The 22,156-nt window shown below is 43.9% G+C and overlaps 1 protein-coding gene across 5 annotated transcripts in view; it reads right to left on the reverse strand.

The window, feature by feature from the left end:
• The window catches only part of LOC135198828 (protein RER1-like), a 49,498-nt gene that overhangs the window by 6,366 nt on the left and 20,976 nt on the right, over positions 1-22,156 (reverse strand). For 2 of the 5 annotated variants that reach the window (XM_064226829.1, XM_064226821.1), the window contains exon 2: positions 19,066-19,153. In XM_064226829.1, coding sequence (XP_064082899.1) covers positions 19,066-19,146 — 81 coding nt within the window. In that variant the 5' untranslated portion in view covers positions 19,147-19,153. Of the gene's footprint in view, positions 1-15,266; positions 15,494-19,056; positions 19,154-22,156 lie in introns of those variants that run through there. The other 3 variants (XM_064226815.1, XM_064226808.1, XM_064226802.1) reach the window with 2 other exon arrangements.

Raw genomic sequence — 22,156 nt, forward strand, 5'->3', positions numbered from 1 at the left:
GTCTACTCCATATCTGAATGATTAAAGAGATCCTAAAAATTTTGGAAGCCAATACACTACTCATATGCTGTATGACTATGAAGTTACCAAACACACACTAGAAATCTACCGACCTTCACTTAACTACATTCTGTTAACTAGCTTCTTAGCTGTTTTGTCCTGGAATGGAAAACACATCTAATACAGTTTGTACGATGTCGTTATTGAATAAAAAATGACGAGTGCCCATAGTCCCAGCAAACCCATTGAGGCCATCAATTTTCATTTCCACTGTGTTGTGGGTTCCAAGAACAAATGCTAATTGATTATGATGGCAGAAAATTATGCAGCAGGAAGTTGCTCAGTCCTTGGGAACGAGTTCCTCATTCAATCCAGAAAGAGAATTCTCATTATAGACAAATTGTCATCACATTGTGTACCATGAAAGTCACCCAAGTAGTCAAGTTATACATGGAGAGGGGTTCAAATAGTCTATGAGGGACTATATACCTTCTCAAGAGGCCAAGAGATGGTTCTAAAGACAATGACATTCATTAATGGACTCCCCTGCAAGAGGAGTATATGTGAAGGTTCCCAGCTCTTGAGATAAGACTGTCCAGTGCCTATAGAGAAACTTGAAAGTGTGTGTATCAATTAGTACAAAATGATAATGGCAGAACCTTTAGTTTTTGCTGGACTCCTCTTCAAGAGAGCAGACTGGATACAGAACGGCAATGTGTTTAATGATTATTCCTATTTCAAAGACCTGTGGGATGGAATTAAGTGGCCTTAATATTATTGCATTCTTTGAGGACTAAAACAATATGTGAGAGAAGCAATAAGAATAAGTATATTAAATTTTTAGAGCTCTTGCATGACTTCTCTAAACCTGAATAGTAACGACCATGCTGTTTTTGTAGGTCAAAATTAGATCAAAAGATCCTACAAAATTACAATCTAAACCTGAAAAAATACATTTGGCAGAAAAAAAATGCCAAATTCAGTTTTTATTTTTCACAGGATACGAGCCTACAATTTCATAGATGGAGTACTCTGTATCATGATGCACTTTGGCTGTCTTATAAAAACAAATACCCATTCGGCATATTAACCTTTGAATATTGAGGAACAAAAAAATTGAACCTAAAACCCAGCATATTTTCACCTGATCATTACCAGATAACTTATCTCTTATCTTACAGCGCAGTGACACTACTCTAACAACATTAAATCAATGTTATCACCATAAAATCTTTCCTACCTACTACAGTAAATCTAATCAAAATTCATTAAAAATTTCTAAACTGAAGCAGTTTTGTTTGAAAGAACAGACTTGTATTACTAGGCAATATAGCAACAAATCCTCAGAATAATCATCTGTAGGGTACAAACCCATAAAAAATCTACTATAATTTGTTTTGACAAGTGAAAAAAAGCCATCTCCCATTACTCCATCGCTGCACAAATTATCTATAAGTAATTCTAATATTAAAAACATCACAGGGTCAAATAATCTGGCCATAAAAAATACTATAAACACCAGTAAAACACAACTGGCACTTTTGTCAATGGAAAAGGTCAGCAGCAGCAAAATTATCTTTGATAATCAGCATTTAACAATTTAATATTATTTCTAGAATACACAATGCTTTTACTCTCCCTTTTACAGATCAGTATTTAATCCTAGCTTGATACATTACCTAGATGGTCATTGAAAACAACTTTAGGAATTGTAGGAGAAATAGCAGACTGGATCGAAGACTAGCTAACGTATAGAAAACAGAGTCGTAATAAATGGTAAAGAATCAGAATGGGCAGATGTAACAAGCGGAGTTCCTCAGGGTTCTGTCCTTGGCCCTCTCTTGCCTTTTATTTACATTAAAAACATTGATGTAAGCTTAACTAGCAGGATATGACAAATTTTCTATGACAATATGATATTGTTATGATACAAAGTTTCATACATACTTACCTGGCAGATATATACATAGCTATCGACTCCGTCGTCCCCGACAGAAATTCAAATTTCGCGGCACTCGCTACAGGTAGGTCAGGTGATCTACCGCCCTGCTCTGGGTAGCAGGACTAGGAACTATTCCCGTTTTCTAATCAGATTCTCTCTTCCACCTGTCTCCTGCGGGGAGGCTGGGTGGGTCTTCAATCGTATATATCTGCCAGGTAAGTATGTATGAAACTTTATTGTATCATAACAATATCATTTTCATACATTCAACTTACCTGTCAGATATATACATAGCTGATTGACACCCTTTGGTGGAGGGCAAGAGACAGCTAACTAACTGACTAGACAGGTAAACAACATATGTTGTAGGTATAAATAAACCTTAGTTCCTACCTTATTAGATGGAAGACTTCGTGGCTACTGCCCAAGAGTCTGCTTCATCTCAAGAGCCTTAGCGAGATAGTGATCTGTGGCCAAGAGTTCTTGCTGGTCTGTCGATGGGGTCTTATCCACTTACTCGGCAGAGCCTAACTGGCGTTTGTCAAGGGGTGCTAGTCCGCTTATATGACAACACGCCTTCTTTAAGGAGCACACAACCGATCCCGATCACCCGATCCTAACCCGTGTTAGTTCTAAGATTGCCAAGAGTCATCCCCAAACTCTTAGCAAACAACCACAAACTCGAAACTCATACATACAAAATCAAAAATAAAAATTTTGTACCCCTCTAATAGTCAGCTGTCACTCTATTTCCTAATGAAGCGAAGTGAAGGCCGCCAGTGCGACATCTGACACTCCCATGCACAGGAAACACGAGAACACATCCGACAAGAGGGTTACGTACCCTCATATTTAAGGATCGGTGCTCTCTCCTTTACCCAGAACCGTCTGTGCTGACACAAACGGACCTAAAGAAAAACATTTCTCATACGTTACTCGCACATCTTTTAAATAATGAGATGCAAATACTGAGTTGCATCTCCAATAGGTTGCGTCTAAAATATTTTTAAGCGACATATTTCTCTGGAACGCAATTGATGTCGCGATTGCCCTTACCTCATGAGCTCTTACTCTTAATAGATTAAAAGAGTCATCTGGGCAGTTCTTATGAGCCTCGGTAATTACACTTCTAACAAAGAAGGCCGGGCCAAAGCATTTTTAGACATAGGTCTCTTGGGGTCTTTCACCGAGCACCATAGACCATGGTTTGTGAGCCTCCCAACCGCTTCTTTCTGTCCAGATAGAATTTCAGTGCTCTAACTGGACAAAGTGATCTTTCTATTTCTCTGCCTACTAGGCTAGTAAGTGCCTTTTACCTCGAAACTCCTAGGCCAGGGATTCGAAGGGTTCTCGTTTTTGGCAAGAAAAAAGTCTGGAATGAACAAATCGCAGAATCTTCTTTGAAACCAACTCGTGACTCAAGGGCGTGCAACTCGCTGACCCTTTTAGCCGTGGCCAGAGATAGAAGAAATATACAAAAACTTTTTTTCTAGTGATATCCCGGAATGAAGCAGTATGAGGTGGTTCGAACTTTTCCGAGGATAGAAATTTCAGAACCACATCTAAGTTCCAGCTCGTAATCCTAGGCTCTACTGACTTGGACGTTTCAAAGGAGCGGATTGGAGATCGTGCAAATCTTTATTATTCGTCAAGTCTAAGCCCCTGTTTCTAAAGACTGACGAAAGCATACTTCTGTATCCTTTAATTGTTGGTACAGAGAGATGTGACTTTTCCCTCAGGAAAAGAAGGAAATCCGCAATTTCGGTTACAGAGGTATTGGAAGAGGACAGCTTCTTCGACCTGCACCAGTTTTCTGAAAACTTCACTTCGTTGATTGGTACACTCGCCTAGTAGATGATCTGCGGGCTCTAGCAATTGCGCTTGCCAGCCGCCTTGCGAGAAAACCCTCTCGCTCTGACCAATCTTTCGATAGTAGAAAGGCAGTCAGAGCAAGAGCGGGTAAGATTTTGATGGTACCCATCTCGAAGTGGGGTTGTTTGAGCAGATCTATCCGGTTTTGGAAGAGATCTGGGGAAGTCCCACTGTCCACTCCATCACCTCCGTGAACCAAATTCTTGGATGGCCAATATGGGGCTATCAGAGTCATTCTGGTTCCCTTCGAGGCCACAAACTTTCTGACTACTTCCCCCAGAATCTTGAATGGGGGAAAAGCGTACACGTCTAGCCCTGACCAGTCCAGGAGAAAGGCGTCTATTGCATAAGCCCTGGATCCTCTACCAGGGCGCAAATGTGTCTATCCTTTTGGAGAGAAACCTGCGAATAGATCTATCTGCTTTGTTTTTCCCCCCAAAGATACCAAAGGGTCTGACAGACTTCCGAGTGGAGGGTCCATTCTGTAGGAAAGGACCTGGAACCTCCTGCTCAGTCTGTCCGCTCTCACGTTCCTCTCCCCTTGAACAAATCTCGTTAGAACCACATTCCTTTGATTTGCCCAAATCAGCAGATCTCTTGCCAGTTCGTATAGGGCGAAAGAGTGAGTTCCTCCTTGTTTCTTGACATAAGCCAGAGCGGTCGTATTGTCGGAGTTTATCTGAATTACTTTGTCTCTGACTATCTGCTCGAAGCTCCTTAACGCGAGGTGAATCGCAAAGAGCTCCTTGCAATTTATGTGCCATGACACCTGGCTCTTCCGACTAGGTGCCTGACACTTCTTCGGACCGTAGAGTCGCTCCACCCCACCTGTCTCAGACGCGTCTGAGAACAATGTCAGGTTTGGGTTCCGAACTTCCAAGGATACTCCTCTGTTTTCTTCCAAGGAGGTCAACCACCACCTTAATTGTTCCTTTACTTTTAATGAGATTGGAAAAGTGTCCGAGGAGCTGTCCCTGTTCTTCCAACTCCAACTGCTTCTCAGGAAGTACTGAAGCGGACGGAGATGCAGTCTTCCTAGAGGAAAGAACTGTTCGCGCGAGGAAAGGGTCCCCAGAAGGCTCAACCATTCCCTCGCTGAAGTACGCTCTTTCTCTAAGAAGTTCAATACTGGTGGCACAGCCTTTCCTTACTCTCTCTTGAGAAGGAATACTCGAAAACCCCGAGAATCCATCTGAATCCCCAGAATAGACTACGTTCTGGCTGGGGACTATCTGGGATTTCTCGAGGTTCACGATTAATCCTAATGTCTTTGTCAATTCCAGGATTGTTGACAGGTCCTCCAGACACTGCTTTTGAGACCTGGCCCTGATGAGCCATCGTCCAGGTATAGGGAGAAGTTTATCCCCTCATCGTGAGGTGTTTTTTTTGTTTTTGACACATTTTTCATCAAGTCTGTGAAGACTTGGGGAGCCGTAGACAGGCCGAAACACAGGGCCCTGAACTGATAGATCCTTCCCTCGAACATGAAACGAAGGTACTTCCTCGACGAATGGTGAATCGGGACTTGGAAATATGCGTCTTGAAGATCTAGAGACGCCATCCAATCTCCTTGACGGAGAGCTGCAAGTACTGAGGCAGACGTTTCCATGCTGAACTTCTGTTGTTGTACGAATTTGTTCGGCGAACTTACATCCAGTACCGGTCTCCATCCCCCCGAGGCTTTCGCTACGAGAAACAAGCGATTGTAAAACCCCGGGAGCTTTGATCCAGTACCAGCTCTATTGCTCTTTTGTCCCACATCTGCTCCACCATTTGACGAAGAGTATCCATCAGAACAGGGTCCTTGTATCTGGCTGACAGTTCCCTCGGTGACGTTGTCAAGGGGGGTCTGTCCTTGAATGGGATATAATAACCCTTCTTGATTACTGACATTGACCAAGGATCGGATCCTATGTCTTCCATGCTCCCGCAAGAATTGTAACCTGGCTCCTACAGGTGTCTGGAGGAAAGATTTCTCATTTTCCCTTCTTAACGGGACGGAAGGCAGATCTTCCCCTTTTTTCAGTTGATTTCCTTCTGACGATGGATCTAGCCTGAGAGCCTCCTCGAAGGGCTGCTGTTGTCGAGTTGGCTTAGAGGCTTTCTTTTCCTCACTAGCCACAGGTCTATTCTTCCTTGAGATTGCCTTAAAAGATCCTGAGTGGCTTTCTCAGTTTAGCGAATGGGCAATGTCTCTCACCAACTGCGAAGGAAATAAATGCTCAGAGAGAGGCGCATACAGCAAAGCGTATCTCTGCGAAGGCGAGACGGCCTTAGTGAGAAAGGCACTATGAACCGCTCTCTTTTTTAGTATTCCCGCACCAGAAGAGGGAGCACACTTCCGCCGATCCATCTTGAACCGCCTTATCTATGCATGTAAGGATGCTATGCAAGGTTTCAGGGCTTAGTTGTTCTTTTTCATGGACTTCTTAGCAATGACCCCAAGGGACCAATCTAGGAAGTTAAATACTTCTAAGGTATGAAAAAGTCCCTTGAATGAGATGGTCCATTTCCGAAAGATCCCATGTTGCTTTCGCTGAATTTAAGGCATGTCTCCTCGACGAGTCTACGAGACTGGAGAAGTCCGATTCAGCTGAAACGGGCAGAGACAATCCAAGTTTTCTCCCGTTTCGTACCGCATATGCCTCTCCTGCCCCTTAGTTAGCGGGAGGCATGCAAAAGATCGTCCTTCCTAACTCCTTCTTAGTCTTTGATCCAGGAGTCCAGAGATTGTAAGGCCCTTTTCATGGATATGGCCGGCTTCATTTTCAGGAAAGACGAAGACTTGTGTGCCTTCGTACTTGAAATAGAGAGCGAGGAGAAGGAGGAGCGGCTGGAGTCAATGCATCTCCATATTCTTCTAAGAGAAGAGCAGACAGAACTTTGTAATTCGAAAGCCCTTCTCTGTTAGTAACTTCGTCCTCCGAGACGTCATCTAAATTAATAGGATCGGAAGGAGAAGGGCTCCCTTCCCTCCTCTGTCTCCTCTCTTGATTTCTTCCTTTCCGAAGAAGAAGCACTTCTATAAGGAGATGGGCTAGGAGTAAACTCTCTCCTTACGTTTATCAATAGGCGAGTCACGTATCACTGCTCTACGCCTGTTAACTCCTGTCGGATGTCAAGCTCTTCACGAGATAAGCGCCTGGCGTTTAGCAGGAGTATCTCACTGAGATACTCCTGAGGCTGGTAGGAGTATCCTGTTTTTGGAATACTCCTGGCGCCTGACAGTCGTTACACTCTTCGAATACTCCTGCCGTCTGGAAGGCGCATCTCGCTCCAAATACTCCCTGGCGCCTGGTAGGAGTTAAAAAGTCCAGAATACTCCCTGGCGCCTGGGAGGAGTATCGAGGCCAAAGTAATCAAGGCGCTTGGCAGGAGTATCTCTTCCCGAATACTCCTGACCTACGGAAGGCGCATCTAGTTCCGCCAATACTCCGTGAGTCTTGGTAGGAGTATCGCTTCATGGAATGCGCCTTTCGAATAGCAAGTATATTGCGCTTAGCGGGCGCTATACTCCTATCAGGAGTTCTCTCTTCTCCAGTTGGCTCTTGTTGCTTGGATGAAGATCTGGGCCTAGAACGATCTACAGTAAAGTCAGGCTCTTTGCGCCTACTCGGCGCCTGGCTCCTAGTTGGCGCCTGACGCTTGGTAGGAGTTACTTCCTTTCCCACATCTCGCCTGCCTAACGCACCGCTCCCCCCAGAGATGGCCGCTTGTGCGACAACTCCCCTGGAGGTTCGTCGCGCCCGACAGGATATCGGTATTTGGATCTTCTTAATCGGAAGCCTGTCATCCTTTTTACGAGTAGGCTCTTTAGAAAAGTACTCCTACCAAAGACGCTATTTGCTCCTGTACATTCATCAAAATTCTCCTGGTCGAAGGCTCATTCGAATCAGGAGGAGGAGATCTGGAAGGCGCTCGAGAGTCTTTTCCCTTCCAAGGATCTAAATCCTTTTCTAGCTTTCTTGATTACCGAAGGCGCCTCCTCTTCAGAGAAGCGCTCGGGGCTAGAATCAGCTCAGGTTCTTTCCAGTTTCCTTTTTAGCGGACGTAAAAGCTTCGATTCCTTCCATCCTCTTCTCGGAGAAGGCGAACTAGAAGATGAAAAGCACTCACGAAGGACGCTTTTTCTATAGCTGTCCCTGGCAGTCTGAAATGTATACGATTCTGCCGAAGGGACGCCTGATCGTTGGGGATTCCCCACGACCCCCGTAAGGCTTTCGACTTTCCTTCTCCTCTGGGCCAGGGAGCTTGGAAGAGGTCTAGGCCCTGGGAGCGTCGCAGGGACGACCAGACGCCCCCTCCCACTACACTGGGACACTAACATCACTCGAAAAGGAAACCACATTCACTTCTCTTACCTTCCAATGCTTCCATTTTCTCTGCATTTTTTGAAGGGAAGCCCCACCCTGAGTTTCCGCTATTTCTGAGGCTGGAATCAGATGGGGATAAACTTGTGAACGGGCTGAAATAGATGGGCATAATTAAGAGAAGAAGAAGAAGTCCTACAGAACTACTAGACATTTTCCGGCTTTTGTAAGCCGCCTTCCTCTCTCTATCTTTCTCTAACTTCTTCAAGTAAGAAGTCAGATTCTTCCATTCTTGCGCACTCAATCTCTCACACTCGTTACACGTATTCTCAATTGAGCATTCAACCTTTCTACAACCACTGCATGTAGTGTGAGGATCTACCGAAGCTTTCGGAATCCTCACCTTACAGCCTTCATTAACACACACACTGAAGCTAACACTAGAATCAGACATATTCACGAAAATCCAAAGCGAAGTCCAAAAACCATCCCTCGATAGCGAATGCCCAAACAACGATCCAAGTACGTCACCAAAAATCAGTCGAAAGATGATCAAAAGCGTTTGTGAAAAAAGAATTCCAGTCAGGAGGAAGTAACAACAATGTTGATACTACCCGGCGACAGAGAGAATCTGATTATGAAAAACGGAAATAGTTCCTAGTCCTGCTACCCAGAGCAGGGCGGTAGATCACCTGACCTACCTGTAGCGAGTGCCGCGAAATTTGAATTTCTGTCGGGGACGACGGAGTCGATAGCTATGTATATATCTGACAGGTAAGTTGAATGTATGAAATTGTATTTTTCATAGCTACAAACCTGAGGTCTTAACAATAGGATAATTTCTAGTGCCTAGCTGGATCCGGTTAAAAAGCAGATGAAAGCAAAGAATCTTGTGATATCTGGCAACACACATGTAGATCAGGGTGAAGAGTGGTCAAACACTGCTCATCTACAACAGTCTTTCCCAACTCAGGATGACTAAACAAATAGAGGGGCGGCTAGAGGTGGGCAGTAAAACGTCAAGACCTCAGGTTTGTACCTATGAAAAATACAATTTTCTTAGAAAATTTGTCATTTGTTCTTACGTGAACAAACCCTCGGTCTTAACAATGGGATAGACTCATACTTGGAGGGAGGTATAAGACATCCTAGACCGGCTGGGGGCCTACCCGCCATTCCAGCTCTCAAAAGAAATAGTTCTTGGAGAGGGACTGAAGCCCGTTGAAAAGCTAGATACACTAATATCTAACCACGCAGAACCTGAGTGACGTACAATGATATATGGGATAACCATTGTCTAGAGAACCAAAGAGAAACTGACTTTCCAACAACAAACAGTAGTACTCCCAATTCCTCCTTACCCAGGAGCGGAGCCTATGCTACTAAATAGTGGGCAAGATATTGCATATTATACAACCACACTACCAGTATGACTGCCCCACTCACCTGTATCAGACCAGTCCAGCAAATGACGTGTCTATTCCTTAAACCGCACGAAGGAAGAAGGAAAGGTACAAGAGAAAGGAGACCAGCCAACTCACTCATTCTCTCATCCGTACAATCATCTTAGGTAAGATACAAAGGTGCCCCATTAAGGGCAACTATGAGTTACACAACCTGTTGGGCAGCCACCACAGGACCCAGGGAAAACGTGTCCATAGATCTGTGGGCAACATCTTTAAGGTAGAAGGAGGTGAACGTGGACTGGCGTAACCAAGTACCAGCGCTCAGCACTATGTACAGCCAAGTTCTTTTTGAAAGCCACAGAGGGACCATTACCCCTAACGTCATGTGCTCTAGCCTGCACAGACGTGGTGATGGAATCATCAAGAGTCAAGTATGCCTGTCTGATGGCTTCCCGTATCCAAAAAGAGATAGTACTCTAAGACACCTCTTTCTTTGTACGGCCCGTACTAACAAAAAGTCTGCGGCAGCCTAGTCTAAGGTGCCGAGTCCTTTTAAGATAGCAACGCAGGGCCCGGACAGGGCACAACAAAAGCTCTTCAGCATCACCACCCACAATGTCAGTCAGTGATGGAATGGAAAACTAAGCGAACCTGTCATCAGTCATCATGCACCGAGGGATTTTGAGTCTTGGCCACGAATTCCGGGACAAATTCTAGGGAGACTGACTTCCAACCCCTGGTGTGCTTCACCTCACAACTAAGACCGTAGAGCTCTCCTACCCTCTTGGAAGATGCCAAAAGGAAAACTGTCTTGAGCGTCAGGTTCCTGTAAGATGAGCGACGCAAAGGCTCGTATTGACTTAGTTAAGCTCTTAAGCACCAAGGAATCATCCCACGTTGGAGGCTTGAGCTCTCTAGGAGAACTTGACTGCTCAAACACCTTAACTAGCAGGGAAAGTTCCCAGGAAGAGATGTCGATACCCTTCAGGCGTAACGCCAAACTCAGTGCCGCCCTGTAGCCTCTAATAGCAGAAACGGACGTTTCTAGTCTCTGAGGAAGGTTAAAAAGTCTGCTATTCGCTGAATAGAGGTCACGAGTGGAGAAAAACCCTGTTTACGACACCAATCACAGTAGATCGCCCATTTGCCTTGGTAAACTGCGGAGGTTGACTTCATAAGACTGCTGGACATGAGCCCAGCTGATTTCTGAGAAAAGCCTCTCTCTCGGAAGAGATAGTTGATAGCTTCCAACCGTGAAGAGACAGGGATTCTACTGACTGGTGGAACCTTTCTGCATGGGGCTGACACAGGAGATGCCGTCAAGGGAGAATCTCCCTTGGAATCTCTGACAACAACGACAGTAGATCTGGAAACCACTCTGCCTGAGGCCACAGAGGGGCTACCAAAGTCATTCTGAGACCATGTGAACTCATCAGCCTGTTCAGAACCTGACGGATCAAACAAAATGAGGGAAAGCATACACCTCCAGGTTGTCCCAGGGATGTTGGAATGCGTCCTCTGCCAATGCTAAGGGATCTGGAACCACTGAACAGAACACCTCCCCAGCTTCCTGTTGTAGCGTGTCGCGAAAAGGTCCAGCATGGGCCTCCCCCAAATCTGGAAAAGCTTGTCTGCCACCACTTGATGAAGGGACCACTCTGTGCCTAGGATCTGATCCCAGCGACTGAGTTTGTCTGCGACCACGTTCCGTTTCCCTGGGATATACCTGGCTGAGAGCTCTACTGAATTGCTGATTGCCCACTGGTGAAGCTCGACGGTCAAGGCATGAAGCTGCTGAGAAACTAGACCTCCCTGTTTGTTCATGTAGGCTACCACCGTGGTGGTGTCCAACATGAGAATGACAGTGACCCTCTACCATCCCCCAAAACTCCTTCAGACCCAGGAAAGCCGCCTTCAACTCCAAGACGTTGATATGCTGCTGCCTGTCCTCCAAACCCCAAACGCCTGAAGCAATGAGGCCACCTAAGTGCGCGCCCCAACCTGCGAGGGAGGTGTCCGAGAACAGAAGGAAGTCCGGAGGGAGAGATTCTGGTCGTCCAACCACCAACGAAGGTCTCTCACTTCCAAAGACAGTGGAACCATAAACAGGGGAGAGTCCCCCGCCGGAGACCAGAATTCCCCCAGTCTCCATTGCAGAGACCGAAGATGAACGACGCCCATGAGTGACCAGCTTCTCCAGGGAAGATAGCACTCCCAGAAGAACCTGCCACTGATGAGCTGACTGATGCGACTTTGACAGGAAGTTGCGCGCTACAGCACGCAACTTCTCCAATCTCTGATCCGACGGGAAAACTCTTGCCACTGTCGTATCGGACCATGCCCAGGTAGAGAATCCTTTGAGTGGGTACGAGGTTCGACTTTTCCTAGTTGACTAATATGCCCAGGTCCAGACAGAACCTTAATAAACGATCCCTGTCTTGCAGCAGCTTCTCCCTGGAAACTGCCAAGACCAACCAATCATCGAGGTACCTCAGCAAACGGATCGCCTGAGCATGGACCCAACTTGACACGAGAGAGAAGACCCTTGTGAACACTCGAGGGGCTGTCGTCAGCCCGAAGCACAAGACTTTGAACTCGAAGATCTTGTCTGCCAGAGAGAAAGGAACTTCCTGGACGTGGGATGAACAGGGAGTTGGAAGTATGCGTCCCTCAAGTCTATCGACAGCATGAAGTCGCCTTCCCTCACGGCTGCCAACACCGAGCACAGGGTCTCCATCTTAAACTCTGTCTTCCTGATGAAGCGATTCAAGGATAAGTCTATCACATACCCCCATCCTCCTGACGCCTTGGGCACCAAGAAGATGTGACTGTAAAACCCTTGGGACAGACGCACTACTTCCTCTATCGCATCCTTGTCCAGCATTTTCTGCACTTCCTCCTGAAGAGCCAAGAACTTCAGAGAATCTGGAGGATACATCTTCCTGAGCTGCGGCTTGTCCGACAGAGGAGAGAAGTCTAATGTCAACAGGTATCCCACCCGAAGGACATCTACCACCCACTTCTCCGCCCCATAACTCTGCCACTTGGCCCTATGGCCAGCCAGGCACCCACCACCAGTGGCGCAGGAAAGGGAGAGGCTCCCAACCTACCAACGGCCCCCTTGACCTCTGCCCCTGGGGCCCCTTCTTGGTTTTAAGGAACGAGAGCGAAAGGGGCGTTGATCTTGAGACTCGGGCTGTGTCAAACGGGAAGGCCCTGCCATGAGGTCCTCGATGGCCTACCAGGCGACGATCTCCTCGACTGCTGCTGGACCGGGGGAGGAGGAGGGGCCGGACATCTCCAAGGGCGAGAGACTGACTTAGACATGGCTTGGTGCACCAGTCGGTCTTTGGTGTCAGCCCAGCGTCAGTCTATCGCATTTTCGAGTTCTGTCCGTGGAAACCTTGCCCGGACTGCCATAGACTGGCAAGCAAGGCAGCACTCACCAACCCTTTGGGGGACCTGTCAGAAGCTATCTTGGCAATCGCCACAGACCAGAGGTCCAGCCAAGAAACCGTCTGCAACATGGAGGCTGCCGTAGATTCCAAAGCTAAGGCATCTTGCGGAGACAAGGACGGAGCCACTGACCTCTCCTGTTCCAAAGTCAAACCCGGCTCCAGGCGAATGACGTCTGGGTTAAGGTGGCGTGACAACAAAAACGCAGAGCTCGTGGCATAGTACTTCCCATGTCTTGCGAGAGGCGGGGGTAGTAGTTTGGTAGAGCCCCTAGAGCGAAGTGAACCGTCCCAGTCAGAAACAGAGGCGATAACCTTCTGCAAGACCGACTGAACGTGCCCCGACAACGGCAGCTGAAGAGATGATTTGGGGTCCTGAGTAGCTCCCACTAAGGCTTCCAAGCAAGGAGGAGTGTAAAACAACCGAGCCCGAGTCCTACTTTCCAAATTGTTGAACCCACGAATGAGATCAACTACTTCCAAAAAGGAAGACAGAAACTCCTGCGTGTTTCCCCCCTCCTGCTCTGGCACTGGCAACCGACGACGAGAAGGATGTGTAGGCTCTTCTAACGCGCCTTCTTCACCAAAATTCACAGGAGGGTTGGCAGCCAAACAGTCCGAAACCCCTACTAACGTATCTGGGCTGGGTCCAAGCATCAACCTCCGAGACGGACCCACTGTAACACTAGGCACATCACTTACCCCAACAGGTGATTCCAAACGTCCATGAATGGTCCAGGGTGTGGCGGCCGTACATACGTGAGAGGGGGGGGGGGGTGGGGGGGGTGGGGGGAACTCTAGCACTCGAGATTGACGGAGAACCTCCCTTATAGTCGAATCTTGGAATCACCAGTTAGAGGTAGGCAAACACTCCGGCTGCATAAACTCCGTGCTCACTACCTTCGACCTCTTGACAGGCACCTTCAGATCTTTACATCAACGAATAGACCTTGGAGAAGGAGGACCACTAACATCACGGGCAGGGGAGAAGGTGCAACACGCTCATGATGTGCAAGGTATGGGGGGGGGGGAGTGGGGGGGGGGGGGGTTTGCATGTTCGAGATTCTGCGGCGAAGCAACCCCTGCAGAACACACACCACTAACACTGACCGAAACCACAGCATTCTCGGGAACACGTCTGTGTTGTTCCTCCCTCGATGGCGAAGGAAGGGCAAAGTCCTTAGCCTTCCAACGCTTAATAGGCCGATGAGGCGTAGAGGGGGAAGAGGGAGAGGAAGACAGCACTAGCTTCTTATGCGCACTCCTCCCAACCGATAAGGCAGCAAACTTCACATCCAATACAGTCCAGCCTCTGAAGCACTGCCTGCCATATGACCTCAGACTGATGTGCCAGAGAAGGCTTCGAAGACAAGGAAGGCAGATGTTGCGAACTGGGCGGCAGTGATGACGTCGCGGCTAAGCGAGGCGGATCAGAGGAGGCAACTGGGAGATATGTCATCGATGAGTGTGACGTCACGGCTTCCCCTCTGTGCGAGGGGGAAAGAGACGCCATTGGCGGAGGAATACACAAAGATGGACCCCGTGACATCATAAACGGGGCAGACGCCGCAGCGTCACTCCAATACAAAACTTTAAATCCACAAAACAGTGCATAAAAGCTGAAAAGAAGGCACAGAAACTAGTGGGATACAAAGAGGCAGTTCAAATACAGAAACAGGGAAATGGTGCTGCAGCTCTACACATCAAGTTAGACCTCGTCTCGAATATGCAGTACAGTTTTGGTCACCAACACTAAGAAAAGACAAATAGATTAGAAGGAGTAAAAGCAAGAGCCACAGTTAATTCCATCCATCAGGCAAATAGGTTACCGAAGAAGACTAGAAAGCCTGAATGTGTTGCTTAGAAACACGACGATTGTGATGACAACTATTAAACATTTAAAATACTGAAAGGCGTAACAAAAGTAGACAGTAACCTACTTATGTTAAACGAAAACCAGACAAGAAATAATGGATGGAAATTAGAACTGAAGATACAACACATCCCACTGTGGGAACTTCTTTACATACAAGATATAAAACCTATGAAACCTGGAGTTAATCACTATAAAACCCTCCGAGTTAAGTAGTTCTTTCAATAATTATCAATGTATTTGAAGAAACCCAATTTATGAAAATCATAATGGAAGACAATATCTTAGCTCTCAAAGTGGCCATTAATTTCTCAACTCAAAATTTATTCATATGAGCAAATGAATACCATTCTGTAAAATCATTAAAACCATAAAATAAATTACTGAATCTATTGTATAATAACTCACATTATTTAAGCGCTGTAAAACAGGAGCATTGGATTTTTGTTGTCCAACAGAAGTAAACGACCTAAAATGGTTAGTCATGATTACAGTGTCAATTTTCAACCATCCCATTGATTAACCTGCGTATGGCTCTCCTACGCACACTTCATAACAACTAGGTACAGTAATAAATATCAATTCACAAACAGTAAAATCTGAAAATCCACTCGTCTCATCTGACCACAAAGTGGATACTATCTTAAATGAAGGGAAGCTATGTTTAATTCTCTATTAATTCTTGGGTCACTTAGATAACAGATGCGTCTTACATGATAGGCATGTGTTTATACCAACTATTATCTCTAATCTCAAGAACCTCAGGTGAATGACTTCTCTTTAAACAAGATTAAAATCACTAACAAGATTACACAATCAATCTTTGGTCATAAAAAAAATTTATAAAAAACTTTAGTATTGCACTTGCAATCAAAACTAAAATGAATCATACATAACATATATATCACTTCATCAATACACCTTTGTACTAAAAACCCTAAGAAATCTGTATGAGGTCATTTACAATGGAGTCTGCCTTGATAAACCTGTTCAGTATAAAGTACATTACACTGATAAGGACAACAACATTCAGTTAAGAGCCTTCAGGTTTTAAAACAAAAAGCTACTAACACTGTACGTACTTTGTATTGTGGTAAAGATAAAGTGGTCACACACTAATTCATAATGCAAAAACTCAATTTAGAGAAAAGATCCCTATTGTTACTTGTGAGTTAAGGACCCAACATAATATTCAGAATGTTTGAAGAATCAACAAACATGGGAAAATTAGTAGTAATTCCTATTTTTCTTAAGAACAGTATACAAATCAGAGCCCTTCATGTAGTATATAAAGCAGTTAGCTACAATGCTACCTTGCCTTTTCAAACTTCACTTTTCCACACTCCATTTTTGTCACGGATTTTTGTGGAACATATCTTTCACTTTTCTACGTGAAGTTTCACAAATACACATTTTATGGAATATCTATGATATCACTAATTTGCTTTTTTTCCTAGAGCAACACTATTTATTCACGTGAAGTTTCACAAATACATGTTTTATGGAATATCTATGATATCACTAATTCGCTTTTTTTCCTAGAGCAACACTATTTATTCATTAATTACTTTATTTATTCATATTGTGTTCATGACTAACATGAGAGAGAGAAGAGAGAGAAAGAGAGATGAGAGAGAGGATGAGAGAGAGAAGACGAGAGAGAGATGAGAGGAGGAGAGAGAGAGAGAGAGAGAGAGAGAGAGACTTCTCACAGGTTACATAAAAAAAGTATTTGAAATTAGTATATTACTGTAGTATTGGATGATAAAGCATATTGTACAATATTTTTAAAAATATTTGCTAATTATTTTAATTTTATTTTCCAACTTAATCAAAAACAACAACACAAATACATCTTATATTACCCTTAAAGAGAGAAATTGTTTTGTACATCTGTTATGCTCAGTCGGAGGCCCAACCTGGAATGGGCTCAAAAGATACATTACTGCAGAAAAATACACTAAATTATTTTTATCATAAAAACTTTATAAAAATCTGTACTTTCATAAACACAGTATGAAAAAACACAGTAATTAGTGAATAAACAGAGTTGTTCCATGAAAAAAAGCAAATTAGTAATCATTTTAATTGTTTTTACCAAAATAAAGGAAAACAGGGAGAGTAATTTGTATTAAAGATTTAATCTGTATTATACATTTAATAGAGATTTTGTATTTACATTAATATTAAGTATTTTAAAATTAGGAAATCATTGTTATAAACGTGTAAAAGGATACGAATCTAAGATGACTGAGGGTCTTTTGGGATGATGGTTTGGGGTTTATTTTAGTTTCAATTTATTAATTTGTTTTAGTATGATAATTCAAGGTATATATTATTTTGAACTACTAAATTAGGCAGTGAATTTTTTAAACACTTAGGGGATACAGGGTATTTAGCAGTTATAAGCATTTTTAGAGGGGATTTTGTATTTCTGCAGATCTTCCATTGCCACAATGGGTTCTGGAACCTATCTCTGCAAAAAAAAGTGGGGAAGCACTGTAATGGTAAAAGAAGTCAAGTGGATCAATACCCTTGCTAACAAGCTGTCATCAAGCCTTTTTTCCTTTAGTATCAGGGGCCAAGTGGGGATGGGGGGGGGGAGGGCATTAAGGAGGGCAATATAACATTCTACTAGTTTCCCAGAGAAAAATACAAATTACAATGCAATTTTATATAAATATAAAGATTTTGTTTACAAAAATACAAACCATCACTTTTATGCAAGAGTCTTACTCCTTCTTGTGATGTCATTTCTCTCAAACGACTAAGTTAGAACCCGCACACAAATGTCACACACTGTTGACAACCATGAGCAAGGGAGCAATGACTCCTGTAACCTCTTATCCAGCTTGCCATAGGGAAGACAGTTTAATAGGGCACTAGCCTTAGCATGAAGTACCTGTATAACTGTATGTAATTCAATTGAGTTTTCCCATTCTCAAGCTCTTCAAACTAACCATATTTCACGAAAAGGAAAAATTTAATGCATGTGGTTATATAAATTTTTTTTTATCCTTACCTTTCCATTATTATAAGTTACATCACATCAAATGAAGCTAAGTTTGTAAGTTGTAAAATTCCACAACATACTTTCTTTAACAAAAGCAACATACTGCTATCATAAATTAGAAGAAAAATTCAAAAAATTTTTAAAATGCATTTAGCAATTTAACCATTTTAATACTGCTACCAAACAGGAATTTAAATATGCAATAAGTTGTCAGTATCATAAGTGTGTCGGCTTTTGCAAGTAAAATGACATTTGTAATAAATTTTTATTTTTCATAACTAAAAACCTGAGATCTTAACCTTAGGGGAAAATTCTCTTAACACCTGCTGGAGTCCAGTACAGAAAACATAGTACATGGATTTGGTAGCAACAGAAGACCGCCAATAGGGTTGTAGGAGGGGGGACCAGCCCGACCTGATTCACTCCCAGCTGCACAGTGGTGTACCAGTTTCTCTCTAACCGCCTTCTTATTAAGTTGGCTTTCTGCCTTTCTAGCCAAGAAGACATTATTTTAGCACTTCCTGGTTGTATTTTACCTTGCCATTTTGGTTTCTTATTCGGTTTATCGGCGTCAGTAAGCAGGTTATCAGTGGTATTATCGCAGATTTTCGGTTAGTGGCTGGGAACGGAAACCCCACCACTTACCGGGGACTACCTACATACCCCCATACCACTCATAGCAGGTACAGAGCTATGATTGTAGCATGAGTAGTCCCTATACTGAGTGTAGTATTTGATCTCCTGAGCAGTGGAGGAATTTTGTTAAGAAGAGATACAAGAGGAAATCAGTGGCTCCATCTAGGGAAGGTTTTTCATCCCAATGGCAGCAGAAGTATCAATTCCTTCTTGTTTCATCCCTTCTTTGTCAAAATCACCTTGCCTTGCTGCTTCTCAGGAGATTTATTTCGCTCTCCTATTGATTCTTCTTTAGAAGATTCAAGGTGGGTTTAGGACCAATTAATATCCTTCATATACTATGATTTGGTGACATTAGTCTTCACAAATTAAATCATTAGTACAGCCAATCACAATCCCTCGAAAAAATACATCAGCCCAAAATTTTGGATCTGTCATAAAGCACTTTTAAATTTTGGATCTGTCACAAAGCACTTTTTAAAAAATTGTTAAACAAATGACTAAACTCAATGCAACCTCATAAAACAAAACAAAATAAAAGAAACTAACCAAACTAACCCTTTTAATGCTTGTGCTTAATCTCTGGATGAGACCTGGCTGTGAGATGGGGTCATTAGCTTCTAACACATCTTGCATCATCCTGAAACTAGAGAGATCATCATTACATTACTGCAATTTCAAAATATATTACAAACACAGGATAATCTGCATTTTTCCTGGATATACAAAGCTGATGCCTTATATGGATGGACAGTATGTACCTTTGGATGCAGTTGGTTCAGTCATTAAAGCTTGGTAATAAGGTAGTTAACAAGCAGCACACAAGAGGGTTTAGAGAAACCAGTTCCTCACCTAGCCTACCACAATTATTTTTTCCTTCAGTAACAGGAACAAATGCAGGGATGGGTCAAGATGGAGTTACAATAAAAGATGTAAGTTTTGTATATCTTGGAAAATGATATTGTTAAGATACAAAAAAGTTTTGTACATACTTACCTGGCAGATATATACGTACTTAGCTATAGACTCGGTCGTCCCGACAGAATTTCAAAACTCGCGGCACACGCGACAGGTAGGTCAGGTGATCCACCATTCCCGCCGCTGGGTGGCGGGGTCTGGAACTATTCCCGTTTTCTAAGCCATAATTTCTCTTCCACCTGTCTCCTGAGGGGAGGATGGGTGGGCCATTAATCGTATATATCTGCCAGGTAAGTATGTACAAAACTTTATTGTATCTTAACAATATCATTTTTGTACAAGTAACTTACCCAGCAGATATATACTTAGCTGATTGGCACCCTTGGTGGCGGGCAAGAGACAGCTAAAAACAAAATAATACTTAAACTAAATACATTAAAAAACAGGGAAAAAACAACCTATGTTCTTGGATAACATAATCCATAGTTCCTACCTGATTGGGCTGAAGACTTCATGACTACTGTCGATGAGTCTGCTTGCCTCAAGAGTTCAACGAGGAATGAACCTTATGGAATTGAATAACTCTTTGGATCGTGTCAATGGGGGCTAGCCCGCTTACGCGACAGCCAGCCTATACTGGATCGTACCAATGGGGGCTGACCCACTTACATGGTAGAGCCTTGACCTTTTGTCATATCAATGGAGACTCACCCTCTTACATGACAGAGTTAAGGTTATTAAAAAATTTCACAAAGCAGCACTGAAGCCAATCCCCGATACACTGACCATGTTAGTATTGTTACCATCTATGAATTGTAAAGAGGGTCCCCTATTCCCTCTGACAATTAACCAATAAAAACAACCACCAATAAAACAGTAATCTAAGCCTTAAACTAAATAGGAACGGATATTAGCCTCAGCCCCTTCTCCCAGCACTGAATTCGCCGAAACATACGCTCCCAGAGCAAAGCACTTTTCGTACGAAATTTTAACGTCTCTTAGGTAATTCGAGGCGAACACCGAATTACATCTCCAAAATGTCGACTCTATAAGGAGCCTGAAGAGACCAAGTTTTGTGAAATGCCATAGACGTAGCTATGGCTCTCACTTCATGAGCTCTCACTCTGAGAACCTTGAGATGCTCTTCTTCGCACTTAAGGTGAGCTTCCCTTATTACATCTTTTATGAAGTATGTAAGGGCGTTCTTAGAAACTCGATCTTTTCGGATCTCTTACAGAGCACCAAAGACTTTCTTCTGTACCTTTCAGCAACTTCTTCTTCTCCAGGTAGAAACTTGAGTGCCCTGACTGGACACAAAGTCCTTTCTAGTTCTCTCCCTGTTAATGAAGATAGTCCTTTTATCTCAAAGCTTCTTGGCCAAGGCTTTGAGGATTTTTCATTTTTTTGCTAGAAAAAATGGTTTAAAGGAGCAAATCGCTGAATCCTTCTTAAACCCCACTTTACCTTCCAAAGCTTGCAACTCGCTAATTCTCTTGGCTGTTGCTAACGCAAAAAGGAATAATGACTTTCTCGTTAAGTCTCTAAACGAAAGCTGCGTAGACGGTACAAATTTTTCCGACATTAGGAACTTTGAGGGACCAACATCCAAGTTCCAGCTAGGCTTCTGATTACATGTTCTTTCGTGGGTCTCAAAAGACCTTATAAGATCATGAAGATCTTTAGTATTCATCAGATCTATTCCTCTATGTCGAAAAACTGAGGCCAGCATACTTCTGTAACCCTTCACTGTTGAAACTGCCAGGTTACAGTCTTTTCTCAAATATAGGAGAAACTCTGCGATTTCAGTTACAGAGGTACTGGAGGAGGATATTTTCTTTCCCTTACACCATCTTCTAAACAAACTCCCACTTCGACTGTATATACTTTAGAAGTGGAGACTCTTCTGGCTCTTGCAATAGCCTTCGCCACTTCTCGTGAAAAGCCCCTTGCTCTGACAAGTCCTTCGACAGTCTGAAGGCGGTCAGACTTAGAGCGGGGAGGTTTTTGTGAAAACTCGTCGAAGTGGGGCGGTTGTTTGAGAAGATCGTTCCTTCAGTGGAAGCGATCTTGGAAAATCCACTAACCACTCCAGCACCTCTGTGAACCAATCGAGAGCCGGCCAGAAGGGAGCGATGAGGGTCATTCTTGTTCCTTCCGCCAGGCAAGCGAACTTCCTCAATACTTCTCCTACTATCTTGAAAGGAGGGAAGGCGTATGCGTCCAAGCCGTCCAATCTTAGCAGGAAAGCTTGTCTACTTGCTACTGCTTGAGGATCCGAGGATCGGGGCCGGGAGGCAATAGGTTTCTAATCTGTGGATTTCCTTGTTGGTCATGCGAAACAGGTCTATATTGGGCCTTCCCACAGATGCCAAAGTTGTTGGCAAATCTGAGGATTGAGAGTCCATTCCGTAGGTAGGACTTGTTCTTTTTCTGCTTAACAGATCTGCCCGGACATTTTTCTCTCCCTGCACAAACCTTGTGAGTAGAGAGATCTTCCTTTCCTGAGCCCAAATCAGCAGATCCTTTGCTGATTCGTACAGGGAAAAGGAATGCGTCCCCCCTTGTTTCTTTATATAAGCGAGGGCTGTTGTGTTGTCCGAGTGAATCTGAATCCCCAGACCTGAGACCTGTTCCTCGAAATGAACCAAAGCTAGATGAATGGCTGTTAGCTCTTTCTTGTTTATGTGCCAGGACACTTGTTCTCCTTCCCAAGTGCCTGACACTTCTTCCG

Source organism: Macrobrachium nipponense, chromosome 23 (assembly GCF_015104395.2).
Source record: "Macrobrachium nipponense isolate FS-2020 chromosome 23, ASM1510439v2, whole genome shotgun sequence".
NCBI lineage: Eukaryota > Metazoa > Arthropoda > Malacostraca > Decapoda > Palaemonidae > Macrobrachium > Macrobrachium nipponense.